Source organism: Dendrobates tinctorius, unplaced genomic scaffold (assembly GCF_039654945.1).
Source record: "Dendrobates tinctorius isolate UK_male_01 unplaced genomic scaffold, ASM3965494v1 ptg000019l, whole genome shotgun sequence".
Classification (NCBI taxonomy): Eukaryota; Metazoa; Chordata; class Amphibia; order Anura; family Dendrobatidae; genus Dendrobates; species Dendrobates tinctorius.
The window spans coordinates 51,801,271-51,823,363 of record NW_027361687.1 but is presented as its reverse complement, the minus strand read 5'-3'; the positions used below and the strand labels follow the sequence as shown (position 1 = coordinate 51,823,363).

General features: G+C 44.3%; 1 protein-coding gene across 1 annotated transcript in view; it reads left to right on the top strand.

Annotated features, from left to right (window-relative positions):
- CASQ1 (calsequestrin 1) overlaps positions 1-22,093 on the top strand; it is a 90,889-nt gene that overhangs the window by 47,048 nt on the left and 21,748 nt on the right. Inside the window, exon 4 of the mRNA XM_073567020.1 lies at positions 469-580. Within this exon, the coding sequence (XP_073423121.1) occupies positions 469-580 (112 nt within the window). The remainder of the gene's footprint in view (positions 1-468; positions 581-22,093) is intronic.

The following is a 22,093-nucleotide window of genomic DNA, read 5'->3' as shown; positions in this document are numbered from 1 at the left end:
ACCTTCCTTTTTGAAGGTCCTCCTGGTCACGCATTGACTGTTCACCACAAGTCAAAGTGCAAGAGACAAAATAAATTATGCTTTTTATATTTCATATTTGGTCACATAAAGTTTAATGCTATCGAAAAAAACATTCTACAAGTGGAGCCTGTAAAACGGCGTTACCAAACCAGATATAGAGGAGCTTCTAGTTTGAGAGGCAGCTTGCCATTACAAAAACCTTCCTCCCATATGACTTTATGCAATAGACACCAAACATTTTAACCCCACTCCTTTTCCTAAGTCATGTCCTCTTTCAACTCTCCATCCGAGCATAAAAAGAACCAGAAAGGCTAATATATTGAGGTCTTTGTTGATATTCGACCATAGACTTCTTACGTGTAATTCATGTCATCCAAGATTGTGTAGCTCACTGAGGGATCATGAAAAGAGAAGATAACTAACTAATATTGACCCTGTCCTCTGCAGGTTCTGGAGGACCCAGTGGAATTTATTGATGGAAGTCATGAACTTGCCGCCTTCGAAAATATTGAAGACGAACCTAAGCTGATTGGATATTTCAAAAATGAGGACTCAGAGCGTAAGTAGAATTTTAATTATGTATTCATCTTCTACGCAATTGACAACTGGTAAAAATTGAAACCATTGGTGATTGGTACTCAACATAGAGGAGGCCACTCAAATGTCGACAGACCGAAATAGCTAGAAATCTGATACAAGAACTGTAACGGGGTCTTCCAATCTGGGGTACCTCTTTCAGTACCACCCCGTGTTTTCGGAGGTCCACTCTGCGTTGGCTGGAGTCTGAATGAAGGATGCTGGCTGGAATTCCTCTGAGTGCATGGGCGCATATAAAAGATCACTGCTTCTCCATGTATTTCCAGTCTGACAACACTTGACTCACAGGACACAGAATATATCACACAGATACAGAGGGCAGGCCAATATAAAAGCGGCAGGCCAGACATGCATTACAAAAGCCGCAGGTGGCTGGAGCCTGCGGATGTTTACTGTGGGAATTACAAAGGTGGGGGGAGGGCGGACACTGCTGATACATTAGGGACATGCATCTCACATGGAACCTATTATATATACATGCACAACATATTCTGGGTGCTGAGTGGTTCTGTAACAAGAACAATAAATGGTCCTCTGTGAGATTTGATTATCTGGAGGCAATGAGCCAGCATGCAAAGATTCGATCATGAACTTTAGCCCAACACATCTGTCAATCTGGCACTGGGTTATATGGCATTCTGATGCCTACTAGACAGTAGTTCTGTCTTTTTACCACAATCACAATGAGATAGAACTCAGTTTGTGTAAAACGCTGATGAGGGTTTTAGGAAGGTCTGTTAGAGGAATTTTGTATCTATGAAGCCAGATTATAAGATGACACTCAGCAGATCCCCAGTACAATGGGTTTACAGAAAGAGGGCCAGAGAATTTGAGAGAGTGCAGAGCCATCTGTATGCCTTCAGATACAATTGATAGATAAATTCCAATGTACTAGCTATACATTTGCACATACTATCAGTGCTTTCCTCACATAATATCTAAACATCCTTACATCCATCTATACATCTTTATATACTACCTATATGAAAGGGCTCCCACTCCAGGGACTCTGCTTGTGGTAGCTGCTTTAATGAAACAGTATGAATACACTTGCCCAAGTTGGACAGAATGGTCTTTCCACTTTGAATTTTGCTCACTGGGATACAACAATCTGAATGATTATAATGTCTCTATAAGAGGTAAAAAACTTGAGCAGAAGTAATATATTTAGAATTGAGAGTCTTCAGTGGTTGATACCTTTTAACCCCTTAATCTCTAGAGCTTTTTTCGGTTTTTCGTTTGTCGCTCCCCTCCTTCCCAGAGCCATAACTTTTTTATTTTTCCATCAATAACGACACCATTGGTTTTACCATGTCATGTACTAGAAGACAGGAAAAAAATTCCAAGTGCGGTGAAATTGCAAAAAAAGGGCAATCCCACACTTGTTTTTTGTTTGGCTTTTTTAGTAGATCGCTAAATGCTAAAAATGACCTGCCATTATGATTCTCCATGTCATTACGAGTTTATAGACACCAAACATGTGTAGGTTCTTTTTTATGTAAGTGGTGAAAAAAAATTCCAAACTTTGCTATAAAAAAAAAAAAAGAAATTGCGTGATTTTCCGATACCCGTAGTGTCTCCATTTTTCGTGACCTTGGGTTGGGTGAAGGCTTATTTTTTGCCTGTTAGGCTGACGTTTTTAATGATACCATTTTGGTGCCGATATGATCTTTCGATCGCCCGTTATTGCATTTTAATACAATGTCGCGGCGACGAAAAAAACGTAATTCTGGCGTTTTCACTTTCTTTCTCACTACGCCGTTCAGCGATCAGGTTAGTCCTTTTTTTAACTGATAAATCAGTCGATTCTGAACGCGCTGATACCTAATACATGTATGTTTGATTTTATTTTTATTGTTATATTTTGAATGGGGCGAAAGGGTAGTGAATTGAACTTTTATATTTTTTACATTTTTTAAAATATTTTTAAACACATTTTTTTTTACTTTTGGCATGCTTCAACAGTCACCATAGGATACTAGAAGCTGCTACAACTCGATTGGCTCTGCTCCATAGAGGCAATGGTCAGATCGCCTCTATGTAGTAGAATTGCTGACTTGCTATGAGTGCCGACCACTGGGTGGCGCTCACAGCAATCAGAAATTGACATTTATAGAGGTCTCCAGGAGACCTCCGGTTGTCATGCCAACACACCAGTGACCCGGTGATAAACAGTTGTGGCCATAAATATTGTTCATAGATAAGGAGTGTGTACATTTTATTGTCCTCTGATTGGGGTCTGGTTCTGTGTTGTGATGCCCCTGTAGGGGGTATGATATATTATGGTAATGCCCTTGCCTTTCTCTTTCGTCCCGGTGCCATATATTATCAGTGTATGTACGTTTGTTTATACATTATGGTACTGCTGCACGATTAAGTGTATTACCATGTCTATATAATGGTACTTCTACACTGTTATGTGTATTACCGTATCTTGCTAAATGTATATATGTATAATGTTATACCATTGTAATGTTGCTATGTATAGTGTAAAGGGTAAGCACAGTTATTGGATTGGCCACTAGATGGGGGCATTATAGTCTACAGAGCTTTCAGCTAGTGTATAGTGTAGGAAAGGGTTAACTATAGGAGGGGCTGCTGTGTGGTAAGCTAGGAATGTTCCCTTAGGTAGTCAGAAGGGCCTGGGCACCCGAATATTCCACATGGGCTCTGGGCCCAGGACACGACAGCAGTCACATAATGTTAAAGAGAAGCTTAGCCATTCAGAGTCAATAGGACAGAAGTATAATGTCAAGCAACAGGATTGCAGCAGTTCATAGCTGGAGAAAGGAAGCGGTCCGGGAAAGTACAGGGCGCAGATTGTTGAACATGTGGTAGATAGTTGCATGGGCCGATGCTCTCAGGAAAGGGGCAAAATGGGCCAGAGAATCCCCAAGCACAGGAAGTCTGAACAGGGAGAACGCTGCGGTACCGCCTAAGTCGCTATTACCCCTTAATGTACTGGAGGACGTGGAACTGAGTAAAGGGAAAGAACAGAATGAGAACAGCATGAAACTTGCTGTTGATGTTGTAACTGACAAGAATGTTCTGCCAAGTTATTCAAGTAAAGTTTCACTTGTTGTATTTGAACCGGACTGTCTCAAGTCTTGCAAAACCAATTGCAGAAAGGCTTCAGCACCACATTGGTATCCCTGATGGCGCAGTGAGAGAAGACAAAGGTATGCTGGTGAAAGAATGCCATTTTCATGTAAGATGAGGCCAGGGCACAGATGCACCGGAGTGCTCGGCCATGATTACAGTCCTGGACCATCCTTACACCCCCACAAGGTCTGAGGAGCAAATTCCATAGACATAAATCCATACAAAATATTTTTGAATCCCTGATCACAGCACCTTGGACATGAAATTACTTGTATTAAAAGGTAACTTCAAATCTCAGAGAGACAGAAGAGTCTGAGAGTATATTATAACAACCTTTGACACACTCAGTGCAGGAATGAATGAGTCGCATGGATTTATGTCTTTTACATCAAGTAAGGAATTTGCTCCTCAGACCTTGTGGCGGCATCACAACACAGAACCAAACCCCAATCAGAGGACAATAAAACATTCACACTCCTTATCTATGAATTATTCCAATATTTATGGCCACAACTGTTTATCACTCTTCCATAATGATAGTTCCGCTTCACATCACTTGTCTTATCTATAATATTATTTCTGTGCTGTGTTGTGTACAAATATGTGATTCTTCAGATTTTGTATGTCTTGCCTGATGAAGAGACCTGAGTAGTCTGGAAAGCTTGCAATGTGTTACTATCTTTTCAGTTAGCCATTAAAAGGTATCACAACCACTGAGGACTCTCAATTCTGAATATTTTTCTATCTACTGGCTAACACGGTACAAAGATATATATCTTTCCTGATCAGAAATAGAAATTTGGTTTATAGCAATGAGCTAACACTGGCAACACTTTTCTTGTAGTTATCACAATCAGCTGGCAAACACCTTGGCAGCACTTCCTTCTCTACAGAAACAATCTCTTTGCTTTTCCAAAGAGCAGCAGTGCACAGTGCTGGTCCCTGTCCCTTCTCTCCGCTCTTGACATCAGTGCCTTCCTGCTATTCAGAGGCTGACTGAGCATATTACACCTGGGGCACTTTGTCTACAAAATGTATTGATGCACACAACACCAAACCCTCAGCAACAGTCTGTGATGTTTGAAAGAGGGCAAAAAAATGTTTTAACCATCCTACATCTACGACCTCATATACTATCTATCCTGACAAACTATGTACACATTCTCACGTATCGTCTATTTATGCATCCTCCTATCTATACATCATCACATACAATCTTTTCAAACTCATGTACTCTTTGAATAGATACAGTCACTAGCGATTCACCAAAGGGTTAATTGCTCATATAAAAGCCACATTTAATGGTGGTATTAAGAGAATTAGTGAGTCAGCAGCCAGCCTTCCACCACTCCATTCACTGCATTGGTGCACAAAACCTGCTTCCGCAGCACCCCCAGCCCGCAGCCTCACCATCAGCCTCCTCCCCCACCTCACTTGTTTACTGCGAGCATTGATAGAACTTTCCTTTTAGAACTGTGAAAAAAGATCCAGAGAACAGAACCCTGAAATCAGCACAGGAAATCTGTCATCCTACATGGATTGGGGACTCTGTTTATCACAAGGATGATTTCCTCATCTGTCCATGGTATGACCATTATGGTGGAAAATCTTCAGCTCTGGCTGAGTACGCAGTACAGCTGTGCGAGTACCATGTCCTGTATACCTTTCCAACCAAACATGAGACCATCGGTGGTGGCTGGTGTTTCGGATGGAACTACACAAGAGGGTTATTGGAGAAGTTGCCCTGATACTTCTCTTTGTTCAGTTCACAAAGGGTTACTAAAATGTGAAATTGAGGCTGCAGCATTCTGTGTCTGTAGCCCAGGCCTCTTATTATTTTTCTCTAATATTGGGTCATACCTTCAGCTCCACAATCTATTAATCCTCCTATATTTCTATATGCCTACCTTCTCCTGCCACACAGTCCTGACAAGCGTGCAGAGTAAACTCACTCCACTAGTAATGAGCAAGCAAGTGCATGACGGGGATCTGCCGAATGCCAAGCAAAATGATCGTATCTGATGGCGATAATAACCTGTGATGGATCATGAGCAATTCATCATCGGAGAAGCCACTACATACAATCCATAGAAGATATATGACGCTTCTCTAGCCTCGCACATCTTATATAAGCTTTACTGGGGAAGTAAGTGTAAAGAGGAAGACCGGGCTCCGGGTACCTCTCCTGTGCCTGGTTCGAAACTGTCGGGGCTGTCTCCTCTGTTGTCCGGGGAAAAGAATAAGAGACCGGACAAATCTCGTAACCCGGAAGCAGGGGGCGGGGGCCTAGCAATGCAGCAGCGTACACGGAAGCAGTCAGTTTTGGCGCCAACCAGCAGCAGCGCACAGACAGGCACGCAGCGCGCTTCTCCGTTCCCCGCGTACCAGCGCCGCGACAGGCCTCGTCGGTTGGTCCCCGTCATCTGCAGTGGGACCTCTCCACAGAGAGGTGCCGTGTTCTCAGTAACTGCCAGAGATAGAGGTGCCGTGCGCCCACTGTTTGTGAGTACTGTGCACGTGCAGAGCAGGCAGAGCCAAGTACTGGACAGAACATTGCGGCCTTCCCAGCCACTTGCTTCACGGCCATTCACGTTTGACTCTGGGAGTGCTGTGGCCTTGTTTGCTTCAGTCACACGTATTCATGGACTAGGGGCTCAGCGGAAGGTACGGGACACCGACCGCTGCCACCAGAAGACAGACCGTCGTGTAAAGGACCTCCCTGTGGACATCGTTTCAGCTGTTGCTGATGCTGCAATTCCCTGCGGGATCATCTGCTGTAGATGAGAACAAAGGACACTATAAGTTCTTTCTAAAAAGACTGTTCTTATTCTGCACTTATTGTTCTGCACATTTTCCCATTAACCATTTGTCTCCCTGCGAGGAGTTAATCCCTTGATAAATTAAACAGTTAAATTTGTTAACCCTTGCTCTGCCTTCTGTCTGTCACTGCATCCCACAACTTGCTAACATAAGTATGGAGGCCACTGGTAGCCACCTAATCGGAGCTCGGTCCATGAGAAGTCAATATTCAAACCAACCATGGTCATTCCCAAAGCCTTCAAAGGCAGGAACTAGGCCAAAATAATTTTGACTATAGGCCATACTCAAGAAAACTGCTGGCCATGAATCTCCTGGAAAAAGGCAACACCTCCCGGAGGTGGGGGTTCTGTGTCATAGGAGTCCTAATTCAAGCCACATTAACCCTAGCCACCTCAAGCTCAATTCTTGAACCCATCTCAGGGACGTAAAATGTAATTGTACTCATACACCTTTTGTCAGATGCTCTGATTCAAATGGGTGTTTCATAGTTACTATAACCAACAATTGACAATGGATGAAAAGAAGGTTCAAAGCTGATATCGAACTCAACATCGACCATATTTTACGCTGACCTAATCATTCAGTCTGACGTCCTCTTACCAAGTCTTCAGCTTAATGTTTAGTGTTCCGACATGTGTAGTGCAATGATAAGAGAGAGGCTGACATGGCCTGCACCGCTCTTCATAATGGAGGAGGCTAACGTGACACTGCTGAGTAAAAATCAAATCAAAATGGATGGCTGCTCCCTTTGAGATGAGGTGACCATAGGATTTCCTCAATACAATGTACAGGTGGATGGGAGGAAGGGAGATGAGCTTAATCTTCAGAATGCACAAGCGAGCAAAGTCCTTGACGCTGTCATATTCTATAATTATGTGAGTTTATGTTAGTCAGAAGAACTCAGTTTAAGATTGGCCATGGTTGGTTGACATTTATATGAGGACCTATTGGTCCATATGTTTGAGGTTGCAGGCCATTGGAGATGCTCCATAAACTACAATTGTGCCTGTCTTGGAAGACACTGGGGAGATCACGCAGACCTCGGGGCCAGGGGATCCTTCTCTGTCCCTAACACTAGAGGTGCCATAGCTATCCCTGTTCTCTGGATTACTTCTAATAATGAAGATGCTGGGTCCACATACCTTGCTGACCTCCTGAATCAGCCCTATATATGTCCCCCTCTCCCACTCAAAGAAGTGGGGAGTAATAGTCAGAGGTGAACCTAGCCTCTCTGAACAGCAATATGATGCCCCCTCCCCCCGCCCACAAAGTAAATTTTTATATTTATATTGTAAAACTGAGTACAATAGTGGACATTTTAATTTAGATAAATAGAAAAAAGGTGTCCAAACACAAGGATGTAAGCGCCATCACACGCACATACAAGAACAACAGAGAAGTATACAGAACAAGGGTCAATACTGGCAATGGTAGGCCTGCCACAGGGCCGGACTGGGACAAAAATGCAGCCCTGCCACACAAATCCCACAGCCAAAAGAAAGAAAGAGAGGAAAGAAAGAAAGAAACAGCAGAGAGAGAAAGAAAGGGGAAAGAAAGAACAGAGAGACAGAGAGAAAGAAACACAGAGAGAAAGAACGAACAGAGAGAGAAAGAAAGAGGGGACAGAAAAAAAGAGCAGAGAGAGAGAAATAAAGAAAGAGGGGAAAGAAAGAACAGAGAGGGAGAGAGAAAGAAAGAGGGGAAGAAAACAGAGCGAGAAAGAAAGAGAGAGGGGAAAGAAAGAACAGAGAAAAAAAGAGAAAGAAAGAACAGAGAGAGAAAGAAAGAATAGAAAGAAAGAGGAAAGAAAGAGCAAAGAGAAAGAAAGAAAGAACAGAGAGAAAAAGAAAGATTAGAGAGAGAAAGATTAGAGAGCAAAAGAAACAGGGGAGAGAAAGAAAGAACAGAGCGAAAGAAAGAACAGAGAGAAAGAGAAAGAAAGATGGGAAAGAAAGAACAGCAAGAAAGAAAGAAAGAGGGGAAAGAAAGAAAACAGAGAGAAAGAAGAAAGAAAAAGAACAGCGAGAGAAAGAAAGAGTGGACAGAAAAAAGGAGCAGAGAGAGAGAAAAAGAAAGGAGAAAGAAAGAGGGGAAAGAAATAAAAAACAGAGAAAGAAAGAAAGAGGGGAAAGAAAGAACAGAGAGAGAAAGATGGGAAAGAAAGAACAGAGAGAGAAAGAAGAAAGAAAGAACAGAGAGAAAGAAAGAGAGGAAAGAAAGAGAACAGAGAGAGAAAGAAAGAACAGAGAGAGAGAGAAATGAAGAACAGAGAAAGAAAGAACAAGGAGAGAAAACGAAAGCAAGAGGAGAAAGAAAGAACACAGAGAGAAAGAAAGAGGGGAAAGAAAGAACACAGAGAAAGAAAGATGGGAAAGAAAGAAAAATGGGAAAGAAAGAACAGAGAGAGAGAAAGAACAGAGAGAAAAAGAACAGAGAGGGAAAGAGGAAAGAAAGAACAGAGAGAAAGAAAGAAAAAAAAGAGGGGAAAGAAAGAGAACAGAGAGAGAAAGAAAGAACAGAGAGAGAGAAATGAAGAACAGAGAGAAAGAAAGAACAGAGAGAGAAAGAAAAAACAGAGAAAAAGAAAGAAAGATTAGAGAGAGAAAGAAAGATAGAACAGAGAGAAAGAGAAAGGAAGAGAAGAAAGAAAGAACAGAGAGAGAGAGGAAAGGAAGAAAGAACAGAGAAATAAAAAAAGAAAGATTAGAGCAAGAAAGAACAGAGAGAGAAAGAAAGATTCTATAAAGATACTATAGCAGCCCGGCTCCCATTGTAGTGCCCACCTGAGCCTCCCGATGCAGGACATATCATGATACGCTCACATGGATGGCATCCCCAAGTCCAAGGCGATCCCGCTGTCCGTGCTGTCGGAGGAGGACACAGTGATGGATCTAAAGCATTCCCTGAAGTGCCTCCATGGTTTCGTCACAATCTCCTCCCAAAATTACCTTATTTCCGGTCAGCTTCTAGCACGACACTTCCGGTGGAACGTCACATGCGAATTTTAAAGTGCTCCTCGGGGCTCCGCTGTGTACTCCTGTGTCTGCGGGAAAAGTAAGCTCCCAGCCGGGGCAGTGGGGCAGACTCTCTCAAAATCGGGACTGTCCCGCTGTGAGGTATGAATGCTCCCCACAATACACCTTGTATACGTATAGCTCCGCACACCTCATACACACATGGTACCACTTTTTATGCCTCTTACACACATGGCTCCGCTCTGTACACCTCGCACACACGGCTCCACTCAGTACACACATGGCTCCACTCCGTAAACCTCGTACACATGCAGCTCTGCTCCGTACACCTTTTACACATGTGGCCATGCTCTGTACACCTTATACACACATGGCTCCACTCAGTAAACCTTGTACACGTGCGGCTCTGCTCTTTACACCTCGCACATGCTCCGCTCCGTACACCTCCGCTTCGTACACCTCACATACGTGCGGCTCAGCTCCGTACTCGCGGCTCCGCTCTGTACACCTCGCACATGAGCGGCTCTGCTCCATACACCTTGTACACACATGGCTCTGCTCCGTACACCTCACACACGCGCAGCTCTGCTACATCCACCCTGTAAACCCCCCCAGACCCCACACATAAACTTCCCTCATTCAGCACGATGACAACCAGCACAGCAGAGTCTTGCATACTCCGAGGGCTATGCGCACAGGACCTGTGATGAGGTCACAAGAGGGGAGGAGTCAGGGGTCACATGATCAGGGGGGCCCTGACACCTTCCCGCCTGTGACCTCATCAATTACAAGCCTCTGCACGCTACCAGCAGCACCAGTGTGCAGAGGCTAAATTGTAGGTGCTGCGGGTAGCAGAGTGCATAATGCTGCCCCCTGTGCACAGCAGCTGTCTGCCGCCTGAAGCAACAGGCTCAAATGGCCTCATTATAGCTGCGCCCCGGTAATAGTCTATGTATATACACAAACAAGCCTAACAAGGGAGGATGTACAGGGCTAAATGAAAATACCAAACATGCACTCAACAACAGAGAACACCTGGGAAAAAGGGAGGTAAACAAAATAGGAGAGGATGAGGAATCGCAAACAGCAGAAACACCAAGCAACAATCCGTGATCAACAGTCCAAACGCCTCTATCAACAACCAACACTTGCACTCTACTCCACACCAGGCAGTATAATACTAACACTGGCAATCCAGATTGCCAGAGGCGTGTATATATTGCAGAGGGGAGTGGCCAATACTGCATAGCTGAGATCATCCAAGCAGGAATGCTTCAGAGACTCCAAGCTGAACAGCAGTTTAACCCCTGCACTGCTAACAGAAACCTGCACCATTTAATATAAAAAGAAAGTGCTTCTAATCAGTGCAGGAGTACGTGAAATCAAACGCTGACATCTTTTGGCTGCTCTTTGTTGTGGTAAAAGGGTTAACAGCCAGGGGGGTTACACACAGGGTCAGACTGGCCCACTGGAGAACTGTAAGATTCTCCGGTGGACCCCGGCACTGACATTTGTGGGCATACAGGGCCAGCAATTGCCTAGGGCCCCCACTGCTCCAGAGGTCCGCAGCCAGTGCCGTGTCGCTAAGAGCGATACACCATGCAGCTGCTATGGGGACCCACGTTGCCAGCGCAACAGCAGTGGGTGACAGGAGGCAGGAGCCGGCTGCTGCGGCTAAAGCCTGTCCCCGCTGCTAAAGAAAAATGAACATTCACTTGTCCCCACGCCCCCATGGGCGTGGAGAGAAGTGAATATTCATTTCACTTTAATAGCAGGCAGTGTTTGCCACAGGCTGCGGCTAACACTGCCCGCTATCAGGGCCGGCAAACCTTGGTCCCCGCTCCCCCAGGGGCCCCCAGTCCACACGGCCACTATGGAGCCGTAAGTCAAGAGTGCCCGACGCCAGTGCTGCCCCCCAGTGCGTGCCGCATTCAACTCTATCAGCATCATAGATGACGATACAATTGAAAGCAATAATGGAGGAGAGGTCGTCATATGACACTCCCTCTACTATCATTCTCCCCTGCCTCTTACACAGCGGGTACGAGATGAAGTCACTTCATTGCGTACCCGCTGTGTGCCGGGCAGATGACAGTGCAGCTGTAAGGTGGTTAGGGTGGTAGTCGTGGCAACGGGCTGTACTTTTCCCACACCCTGGCGCACAACAGATGAAATACAAAGTTCTTTTTGTTGTGTGTGTGATGGATGCAACCGAGTACTCACTTCCGTTGCTGGGATCCCTTCAATCTCTGTTACTCCAGCTTCTGACTTCCAGGTTCCAGGAAACACCACAGAGTCACAGATCTTTTCCAACAATTGAACTTTACTAAATAAAAAGGCATCCATCACAACAGCAGCACCGTTCACACAGGGCAACGTTTCCTGTACTTTCCCTGCCTTCTGGGCATACTCTGTCTTCTCTAAAATCTCTCTTTCTTTGATCCTGGCAATCTCTGCCATCTCTTTGTACAATCTGTGTCCAGCCCATGTCTCTCTTGTACCTGCCATCTGGGTAGCCTCTTTGAACAATTTGTGTCCCTTCTGCATGTTACACGTCACCAGCTCCCTGTCAGCCCCTCATTTGGTTCCATTAGGGAAAGGTGCCGCGAACACTATCTCAGCTGCTCCCACCCGGGTCTTAGATCCAAAATCCTTCCTAGGGAAGAATCTGTTGAGCTAGTGCCTGTTTACACTGTTCTCCAGCCTGGGGCTCCTTACTGAAATATGAAGACTTTTCCCCACAGCTTTAGTCCTTTGTTCTCTCTCTACTCACATATCCTGCCCTTGGGTAGGCTGCCCGGGCTTCTGACAGAACCAGGAAGTATCTGTCCTATACCTCCCTGGTCTGTGCTGCTCTGTTCTAACTGCTCCACATTGAATAACCCCTTGCTATCTGTGCCTAACCTAACACTCTAATCTATCCTATTCTCTAATGTGCCCCCTCTATTTTAATCCCCCTATGGTCCTGTACTACTTCCTAATCTATCCCTAAGCCTAAGCGCATCAAATGACAAATACATTTACATTACAGTGCACACAATAGCGAGACATTAATAAAACATCAGGGTGCCGCATGTGACACAGTTGAACAGCGTCAAGGAGAAAGAAGGTACACAAGGGTCCTCGCCATCTCCTTACACAGCTGCTGAAACCGGAGCAGAGTCGGAATCAGCTTGGGAACGAGGAGAAGAAGTGAGTATTGTGGTTTGTTTTTTTAATATATATATATATATATACTGTATATATACAGTATATATATATATATATATATACTGTATATCAGTGAGTCCTGGTTGAATTATAATCTATGAGGGGGGTAGCATTATACCCTATGAGGGGGGTGAAATAAACCCTATGAGGGGGGCAGCATTATATCCTATGAGAGGAACTGCATTATACCCTATGAGGGGTCTGCATTATACTCTATGAGGGGGCAGCAATATACCCTTTGAGAGGGTCTGCATTATACTCTATGAGGTGGGCTGCATTATACCCTATGAGGGGGCAGCATTATACACTATGAGAGGGGCTGTATTATACCCTATGAGGGGGGCAGCATTAAATCCTATGAGGGGGGCTACATTATATTCTGTGTGGGCTGCATTATACTTTATAAGGCTGGCTGCATTATACCCTATGAAGGGCTACATTGTATTATACGGGGGACTGCATTGTACTATATGAGGGCTGCATTATATTCTATGAGGGGGCTGAATTACACTATATGGGGGCTACATTATATTCTATGAGATGGCTGCATTATATTCTATGAGGGGCTGCATTGTACTATATGAGGGCTGCATTATATTCTATGAGGGTGCTATTTTATGCTCTATGAGGGGGCTACATTTTATTCTATGAGTGGGCTGCATTGTACTATGTGAGGGCTGCATTATATTCTATGAGGATGCTACTTTATATTCTATGAGTGGGCTACATTATATTCTATGAGTGGGCTGCATTATATTATATGAGGGGGCTACGTTATATTTTATGAGGGGGCTACTTTATATTCTATTAGGGGGGCTACCCCAACCTCTGCTACATAATTAAGACATGTACTATCTTGTATTGTAGCCTGATATTAGCGCGTTTTACTGCACAATTGGTGGTCTTGTATTTATTTCTATGTAGCTACCTAGTGGACCTCAAGAATGATTTTCTCTGGTGGGCCCAAGGTGCTCCAGTCCACCGCTGTCACAAGTCTATCAGGGGACACAACTCCACTGCCTCCAATCGTCAGAACAATTATGCAATTGACCGATGAGTTCTGGACAATGCTGCTGCTGCTTTCACTACTAGACTTTTCTTGGGGAACGTCCAGTGAGCGTATGGTATATACACCTCCAATTCCAACGCATGGAATAGATATCCCAGTTCGCTCACTGCCAGCTCCAAAATGACAAAAAGGAACTACCAGCTGCCACCACCAATCGTTTATGCAGGCCAATTGGAAACCCTTTACAAGGTAGCATATGGCTTCAGGGGTGCAGTTTACAGAGCAAGAGGATCAGGGCAATTATATTTTATATATTTATTCTGGAAAAATAGGCAGTGTTTATAAATAAAATATACAAAGATGATACAAAATGGGAACAAAGCAATACAGTATATACAATTACATGACATAAAAGCGATAACAAAAGAAAATTACTAAATCTGTGTCATGGTAATGGCTCAGAGTTTAGAGGAGAGATATACTTCATAGGAAACCAGACAGAATCATAGCAAGCTGTTCTTTTTGCTTTTTATTAGATCAAGGTTACGCCCTCATACGTTCCCTTGGTGAACTATGTGGGGGCTGGTTGTAGGATGTGCTAGGAGTTCCCAAACTTACAGGATATCTTTGCCACTTGATGTCTGTTCTGTCCCAGCATGAGGCGAATGAAGATGTGGCTGGTGAATAGGGGCTGGGAGAGATTCCTACCTTCGTTTCCTTAATGCAGGGCAGACAGGACCATGTTGCTCAGCATCTGGAGAGATAATGCACACCAGGGATTGTACAGTCCAGACTTGTTTAATTGGAAATCTGGACATACAGCGCATGATTGGTAATACAATAGGTTCTCCAGACGTGCAGAGTGTTAACAAACTGATACACCAAAGTGATAAAGCAAGGTGGTCGAAAAGCTGATGCCTTTCACAGCTCAGTACAAGCATGTCTCTCCCAGGTGAAAGTGAAACTAACAATGGCTGGAAGCAGGAAGAGAAGGTGTAACCTCTGAACCGGAAGTGAAAGGCATGTACAAGAATTAATTAGCTGCAGGCTGCCATACAGAAAAAAGACCAGCAGGTGGCAGCAGAGCAAATGCAAGACAATTATACACAGAATGGAAATAATAATACAATCTATATAAACCATAGAAGCATAACTTAGACAGAACAGCACAATGTCCCAGGCGGTAGATATTGTCGTCACGTTTCTTATCACAATTTTCCCTGTCTGCATTGATGGAACATGGCGTGGATATCACCATCCATCAGACTAATATTAAGTTGGAGGAGATCTGCCAGCCTTTTGGTGATGTGAGTGGATGTGTTATGTTTTTCCCTTCGCTACAACACCAAAAATATATCTCTCATAAGTATCGGATCTATGCAAACCCCCATATTCATCATTGACCACTGGCTCCAAAAGGTCTAAAAGCTGTGCTTTGATAAGAGGAAGCTCATGTCTTTGACGTGTACTTCCCCACCTCTGCGCAAACAAATCTCAGTTTTGATGTATTTTTTTCCAGAGCAAATCTCCTGTGGTTTGTCACAACTCTGTTGTCGTGTGTCCCAGGACCAGAGGCTCCTTCCCTGTCCCTAACGCTAGGGGCACCCTAGCTCACCCTGTTCACCAGATTACTTCTGATGGTGAAGACGCCGGGGCCATGTACCTTGCCTTAGTTCCTAAATCTGCCCTCAGTCTGTACTCTTCTCCGACCCAGGGAAGAGGGGAGTAGTAGTATATCGTAATACACCAATCAGACTAACAAGGTACGAACAGGGATAAAGAAAAATACCAATCATACAAATATACACACATAAACAACAGAGGTAAACTCCGGGGAGTGGAGGATGCAGTTAAACCAAGGTAGGAGAAGAAAGGGAGTTATCACACACTCAAAGCCTAGCAACAGTCACAGATAAATCCACCGAACACCTTCTCCAATAACAACTACCAACAACCTCCAACCATGCAGCATAAACTACTCTGACAAGTAGTGCTAGCCAGGACCCAGTTTATATAGGAGATTGGAGTGGCTAAGAGTGCACAGCTGAGATCTTTAACACAGGAAAGCTTTCAGGAGCTCTCAACTGAGCAAATTAACCCCTGCCCTGCTTAAAGAAATTTACAACATTTAATATGAAGGTGAACTGCTTCTAATCAGTGCAGGAGTAGAAGAAATTAGATGTCTTCTGGTTCCTCTCTGTCATGGTAAACCTGTGACACGGTGATTGCGGTTCAGTGCAGGAGGTCCCTACTTCAATGGAGGTTGTCATCTCTCACTTCCCTAGTTATAATTAATTTCTTTCCCAGCTATACTTAATCCCATATTTTCAATGTGGGCGGGATACATCCCCTCTCTGGAGATGTCAGTCTGGATTTTTAATTTTTCTCTACAACAGTGCCAGATAAGCAAATGGTCAAATTGGCTTCTTCTCTGACAATGTAAGGGATGGCATCCACCAGAGAGGGCTCATTCCCATTCTTGATATGGGACTCCATATTTTAGGTAACAACATATTTGAGCATATATGACTATGAATGTTGATGACTCAACCATCCCAACCAGTTGCAATATTCCAGTTGCAAATCTTTATTCATTACATAGTGGAATGCGTTGGAAACAATAAAACATAACAATAATCAATGTAAATCAAATTTAATATCCCGTGGAGGTCTGGATTTGGAATGATACTCAAAATCAAAGTGGAAAATCAAATTACAGACTGATCCAACTTCAGTGGAAATGCCTCAAGACAAGAAAATGATGGTCAGTAGTGTGGGAGGCCTCCACCTGCCAGTATAACCTCTCTACAAAGCCTGGGCATGCTCCTAATGAGGCAACGGATGCTCTCCTGAGGGCTCTCCTGCCAGACCTAGATTAAAGCATCAGTCAACTCCAGGACAGTCTGTGGTGCAAAATGCCATTGGTGGATGGAACGAGACATGATGTCCCAGATGTGGTCGATTGGATTCAAGTCTGGGTGACGGGTAGTCCAGTCCATAGCATCAATGCCTTCATCATGCAGGAACTGTTGACACACTTCAGCCACATGAGGCCTAGCATATGATCTCCCAATGGGTCTGAGGATCTCATCCCGGTACCTAATGGCAGTCAGGGTACCCTGGCTAGCACATGAAGGGCTATGCGGCTCTCCAAAGAAATGCCTCCCTACACCATTACTGACCAACTGCCAAACCAGTCATGCTGGAGGATGTCGCAATAGAATGTTCTCAACGGCATCTGCAGACTCTCTTGTCTGTCAAATGTGCTCAGTGTGAACCTGCTCTCATCTGTGAAGAGCAAACGGTGCCAATGTCGAATCTGCCAATTTTGGTGCAGTCAGGGGACTGGGAAGTGCAAGGACGATGGCCGTTTCGCCCTGTATTGCGCTTCTACTGGTCACTGCACTCCTCAGCCCCCCGACTGCCGAAGATGTTTTAACCCCTTTCTGACATCAGACGTACTATCCCGTCCATGAGGCCCGGGCCCCTATGCCCATGGACGGGATAGTACGTCTAGCGCGATCAGCGGCGCCCACGTGGTGAGCGCCGCTGATCGCGGCCGGGTGTCAGCTGATTATCACAGCTGACACCCAGCACTATGTGTCAGGGGTGGTCACGGACCGCCCCCGACACGTTAACCCCTTGCACACCGCGATCAAACATGAACGCGGTGTACCGGGGTTAAAGGGAAGCATCGGCAGGGAGGGGGCTCCCTCCGTGCTTCCCTGAGACCCCCACAGCAGCGCAATGTGCAGCGCTGCTGCGGGGGGCTCTTTCCCTGCAGGTCCCCGGATCCAAGATGGCGACGGGGACCTTCCGGGGCCTGCAGGGAGCTGACTTCCTCAGTGCCTGCAAAGCGCAGGCAAGGAGGAAACCTGCACACTGCCTGTGACAGATTGCTGATCTGTCACAGTGATCTGTGATGTTACAGATCAGCGATCTGTCACAGGACAGTGATGTCCCCCCTGGGACAACCTAATAAAGTTTAAAAAAAAGTGTAAAAGTAATTTTTAAAAAATCGCTAAATACATTTTAAAAAAAAAAATATTCCCTAATAAATTCATTTTTTGGAAATAATAAGAAAAAAACAGTAAAAGTACACATATTTGGTATTGCCGCGTCCGTACCGACCTGCCCTATAAAACTGTCCCATTAGTTAACCCCTTTAGCGAACCCCTTAAAAAATAAAAATAAAAAACCAAGCAAAAAATAATCATTTATTATCATACCGCCGAACAAAAAGTGCAATAACGCGCGATCAAAAAGACACATATAAATATCCATGGTACCGCTGAAAACATCATCTTGTCCCGCAAAAAACAAGCCACCACACAGCATCATCAGAGAAAAAATAAAAAAAGTTATAGCTCGCAGAATAAAGCGATGCAAAAATAATTATTTTTTATATAAAATTGTTTTTATTGCATGAAAGCGCCAAAACATAAAAAAAGACATAAATGAGGTATCGCTGTAACCGTACTGACCCGAAGAATAAAGCCGCTTTATCAATTTTACCGCGGGCGGAACAGTGTAAATGCACCCCCCTAAAAGAAATTCATGAAACGCTGGTTTTTGTTCATTCTGCGTCACAAAAATCGGAATAAAAAGCGATCAAAAAAGTCACGTGCCCGAATATGATACCAATAAAAACGTCAACTCGTCCCGCAAAAAATAAGACCTCACATGACTCGGTGGGTCAAAATATGGAAAAATTATAGCTCTCAATATGTGGTGATGCAAAAACTATTTTTACAATAAAAGGCATCTTTTAGCGTGTGACAGCTGCCAAAAATAAAAACCGCCATAAATAGTAAATCAAACTCCCCGTTATCACCCCCTTAGTTAGGGAAAAATAATAAAATTAAAAAAATGTATTTATTTCCATTTTCCCATTAGGGTTAGGGCTAGGGCTAGGGTTAGGGCTAGGGTTAGGGCGAGGGCTAGGGTTAGGGCTGAGATTAGGGTTAGGGGTGTGTTGGGGTTAGGGTTGGAGTTAGAATTGGGGGGTTTCTACTGTTTGGGCACATCAGGTGCTCTCCAAACGCAATATGGCGTCAATTCCAGCCAATTCTGCGTTGGAAAAGTCAAATGGTGCTCCTTCCCTTCCAAGCTCTGCCATGCGCCCAAACAGTGTTTTACCCCCACATATGGGGTATCAGCCTACTCAGTTGCAAAACAACTTTTGGGGTGCTATTTTTCCTGTTGCCCTTAGGAAAATAAAAATTGGGGGCAAAAATATCATTTTTGTGGGAAAAAAATACAATTTTTTTATTTTCACGCATGGGCGTTATAAACTTCTGTGAAGCCCTTGGGGGTTCAAAGTGCTCACCACACATCTAGATAAGTTCCTTGGGGGGTCTAGTTTCCAAAATGGTGTCATTTGTGGGGGGTTTCCTCTGTTTAGGTACATCAGGGGCTCTCCAAAGGCAACATGACACCCGCAGACCATTCCATCAAAGTCTGCATTGCAAAACGTCCCTACTTCCCTTCCGAGTCCTGACGTGTGTCCATACAGTAGTTTTCTCCCACATATGGGGTATCAGTGTACTCAGGACAAATTGGACAACAACTTTTGGGGTCCATTTTCTCCTGGTACTCTTGGGAAAATAAAAAAATGGGGACTAAATGACCATGTTTGTGGAAAAAATACGATTTTTTTATTTTCACGCCCGGGCGTTATAAACTTCTGTGAAACACTGGGGGAGTTCAAAGTGCTCATCACACATCTAGATAAGTTCCTTAGGGGGTCTAGTTTCCAAAATGGGGTCACTTGTGGGGGGATTCCACTGTTTAGGTACATCCGGGGCTTTCCAAACGCGACATGGTGTCCGATCTCAAATTCCAGCCAAAAAAGTCAAATGGCGCTGCTTCCCTTCCAAGCTCTGCCATGCACCCAAATAGTGGTTTACCCCCACATATGGGGTATCAGCGTACTCAGGACAAATTGCACAATAACTTTTAGGGTCCTGTTACCCTTGGGAAAGTAAGAATTGAGGGTAAAAAGATCATTTTTATGGAAAAAATATGATTTTATAATTGTATGGCTGTACGTTATAAACTTCTGTGAAGCCCTTGGGGGTTCAAAGTTCTCACCAAACATCTAGATAAGTTCCTTGGGGGGTCTAGTTTCCAAAATGGTGTCATTTGTGGGGGATTTCCACTGTTTTGGTACATCAGGGGCTTTCCAAACGTGACATGGTGTCTGATCTCAATTCCAGCCAATATAGTCAAATGGCGCTTCTTCCCTTCTGAGCTCTGCCATGCGCCCAAATAGTCGTTTACACCCACATATGGGGTATCAGCGTACTCAGGACAAATTGCACAATAGCTTTTAGGGTCCTGTTACCCTTGGGAAAATAAAAATTGGGGGTGAAAAGATCATTTTTGTGGAAAAAATATGATTTTTTAATCGTGCCGCTGTACGTTATAAACTTCTGTGAAGCCCTTGTGGGTTCAAAGTTCTCACCACATATCTTTGGGAGGTCTAGTTTCCAAAATGGGGTCACTTGTGGGGGTTTTCCACTGTTTAGGTACATCAGGGGCTCTCCAAACGTGACATGGCATCCGATCAGAATTCCAGCCAATTTTGCATTGAAAAAGTCAAACGGCGCTCTTTCCCTTCTGAGCTCTGCCATGCGCCGAAACAGTGGTTCCCCCCCACGTATCAGGTATCAGCGTACTCAGGACAAATTGCACAATAACTTTTCCAGTCCAATTTCTCCTTTTACCCTTGGTAAAATGAAAAAAATTGAACCTGAAATATTTTTTTTGTGAAAAAAAGTTAAATGTTCATTTTTTTTTAATATTCAAAAAATTCCTGTGAAGCACCTGAAGGGTTAATAAACTTCTTGAATGTGGTTTTGAGCACCTTGAGAGGTACAGTATTCAGAATGGTGTCACTTTTGGGTATTTTCTATCATATAGACCCCTCAAAGTGGCTTCAAATGTGAGTGGTCCGTAAAAATAAAATGGTGTTGTCAAAATGAGAAATCGCTGGTCAACTTTTAACCCTTATAACTTCCTAACAAAAAAAAAATTTTGGTTCCAAAATTGTGCTGATGTAAAATAAACATGTGGGAAATGTTACTTATTAATTTTTTTGTGTGCCGTATCTCTGTGATTTAAGGGCACAAAAATCCAAAGTTGGAAAATTGCGAAATTTTCAAAATTTTTGCCAAATTTCCATTTTTTTCACAAATAAACACAAGTTATATGAATGAAATTTTACCACTAACATGAAGTACAATATGTCACGAGAAAATAGTGTCAGAATCACCAGGATCCATGGAAGCCTTCCAGAGTTATTACCTCATAAAAGGACAGTGGTCAGAATTGTAAAAATTGGCCCGGTCATGAACGTGCAAACCACCCTTGGCGGTGAAGGGGTTAAAAAAACTTGACCAATAAAGTTTGGATTATATTCTGGTGAGTGCCACCTCTTTTGTTCTATTTGGATTTTTCTACTGTTTTTTGTGTGCACGCAAAGAATTTGGGTTTTTATGCCTGAGGCTAGTTTCACACTAGCGCTTCTGCCATCTGCGCACGGCCGCTGATAAGCCCTGCCGCGCCCCCTCCTGAAATCACCGCCTATTATCGCACATGGCCGCATGCGATCTGCGCACCCTATCTTTAATATAGGGTGCGCAGACCGTGCGCTAGTAGGATTTTTGAGCGCGCCAAAATGCAACATGCTGCAACCGGCGTACCTACAAAAGTGCGCAGCGCACTCATAAATCCTACTAGCGCATGGCCAGCGCACGGTCTGCACACCTTATATTAAAGATAGGGTGCGCAGATCGCATGCGGCCATGTGCGATAATAGGCGGTGATGTCAGGAGGGGGCGCGGCAGGGGGCGGGGCTTATCGGCAGCCGTGCGCAGATGGCAGAAACGCTAGTGTGAAACTAGCCTGATGTATTTCCTCTCAGCTGAAATTGTCAGCTCTCATGAGCTATCGGTGGTGCTCGCCGCTTTCTTTTCAGTGACATGGATGTTTGTAACTTGCTGGAGGTCATTTTTCAGGGCTCTGGCACTGCTCCTTCTGTTCCACAAAGGAGTAAGTAGCGGTCCTGCTGCTGGGTAGTTGCGCTCCGACGGCCCCCTCCAAGTCTCCTGGTGTACTGGCAGATCTCCTGGTATCTGCTCCATGATTTGGACACTGTGCTGATAGTCACAGTTACCCTTCTTACCACAGCTCACATTGATGTGCCATCCTGGATGAGCTGCACTACATGAGCAACTTCTGTGGATTGTAGAAACCGCCTCATGCTACTGTAACTCTAGGGGTAGAAATGGCAAAATGTAAAAGTGACCAAAACAACAGCCAAAAAGGATGAGAACAGAGAAATGGTCTGTGGTCA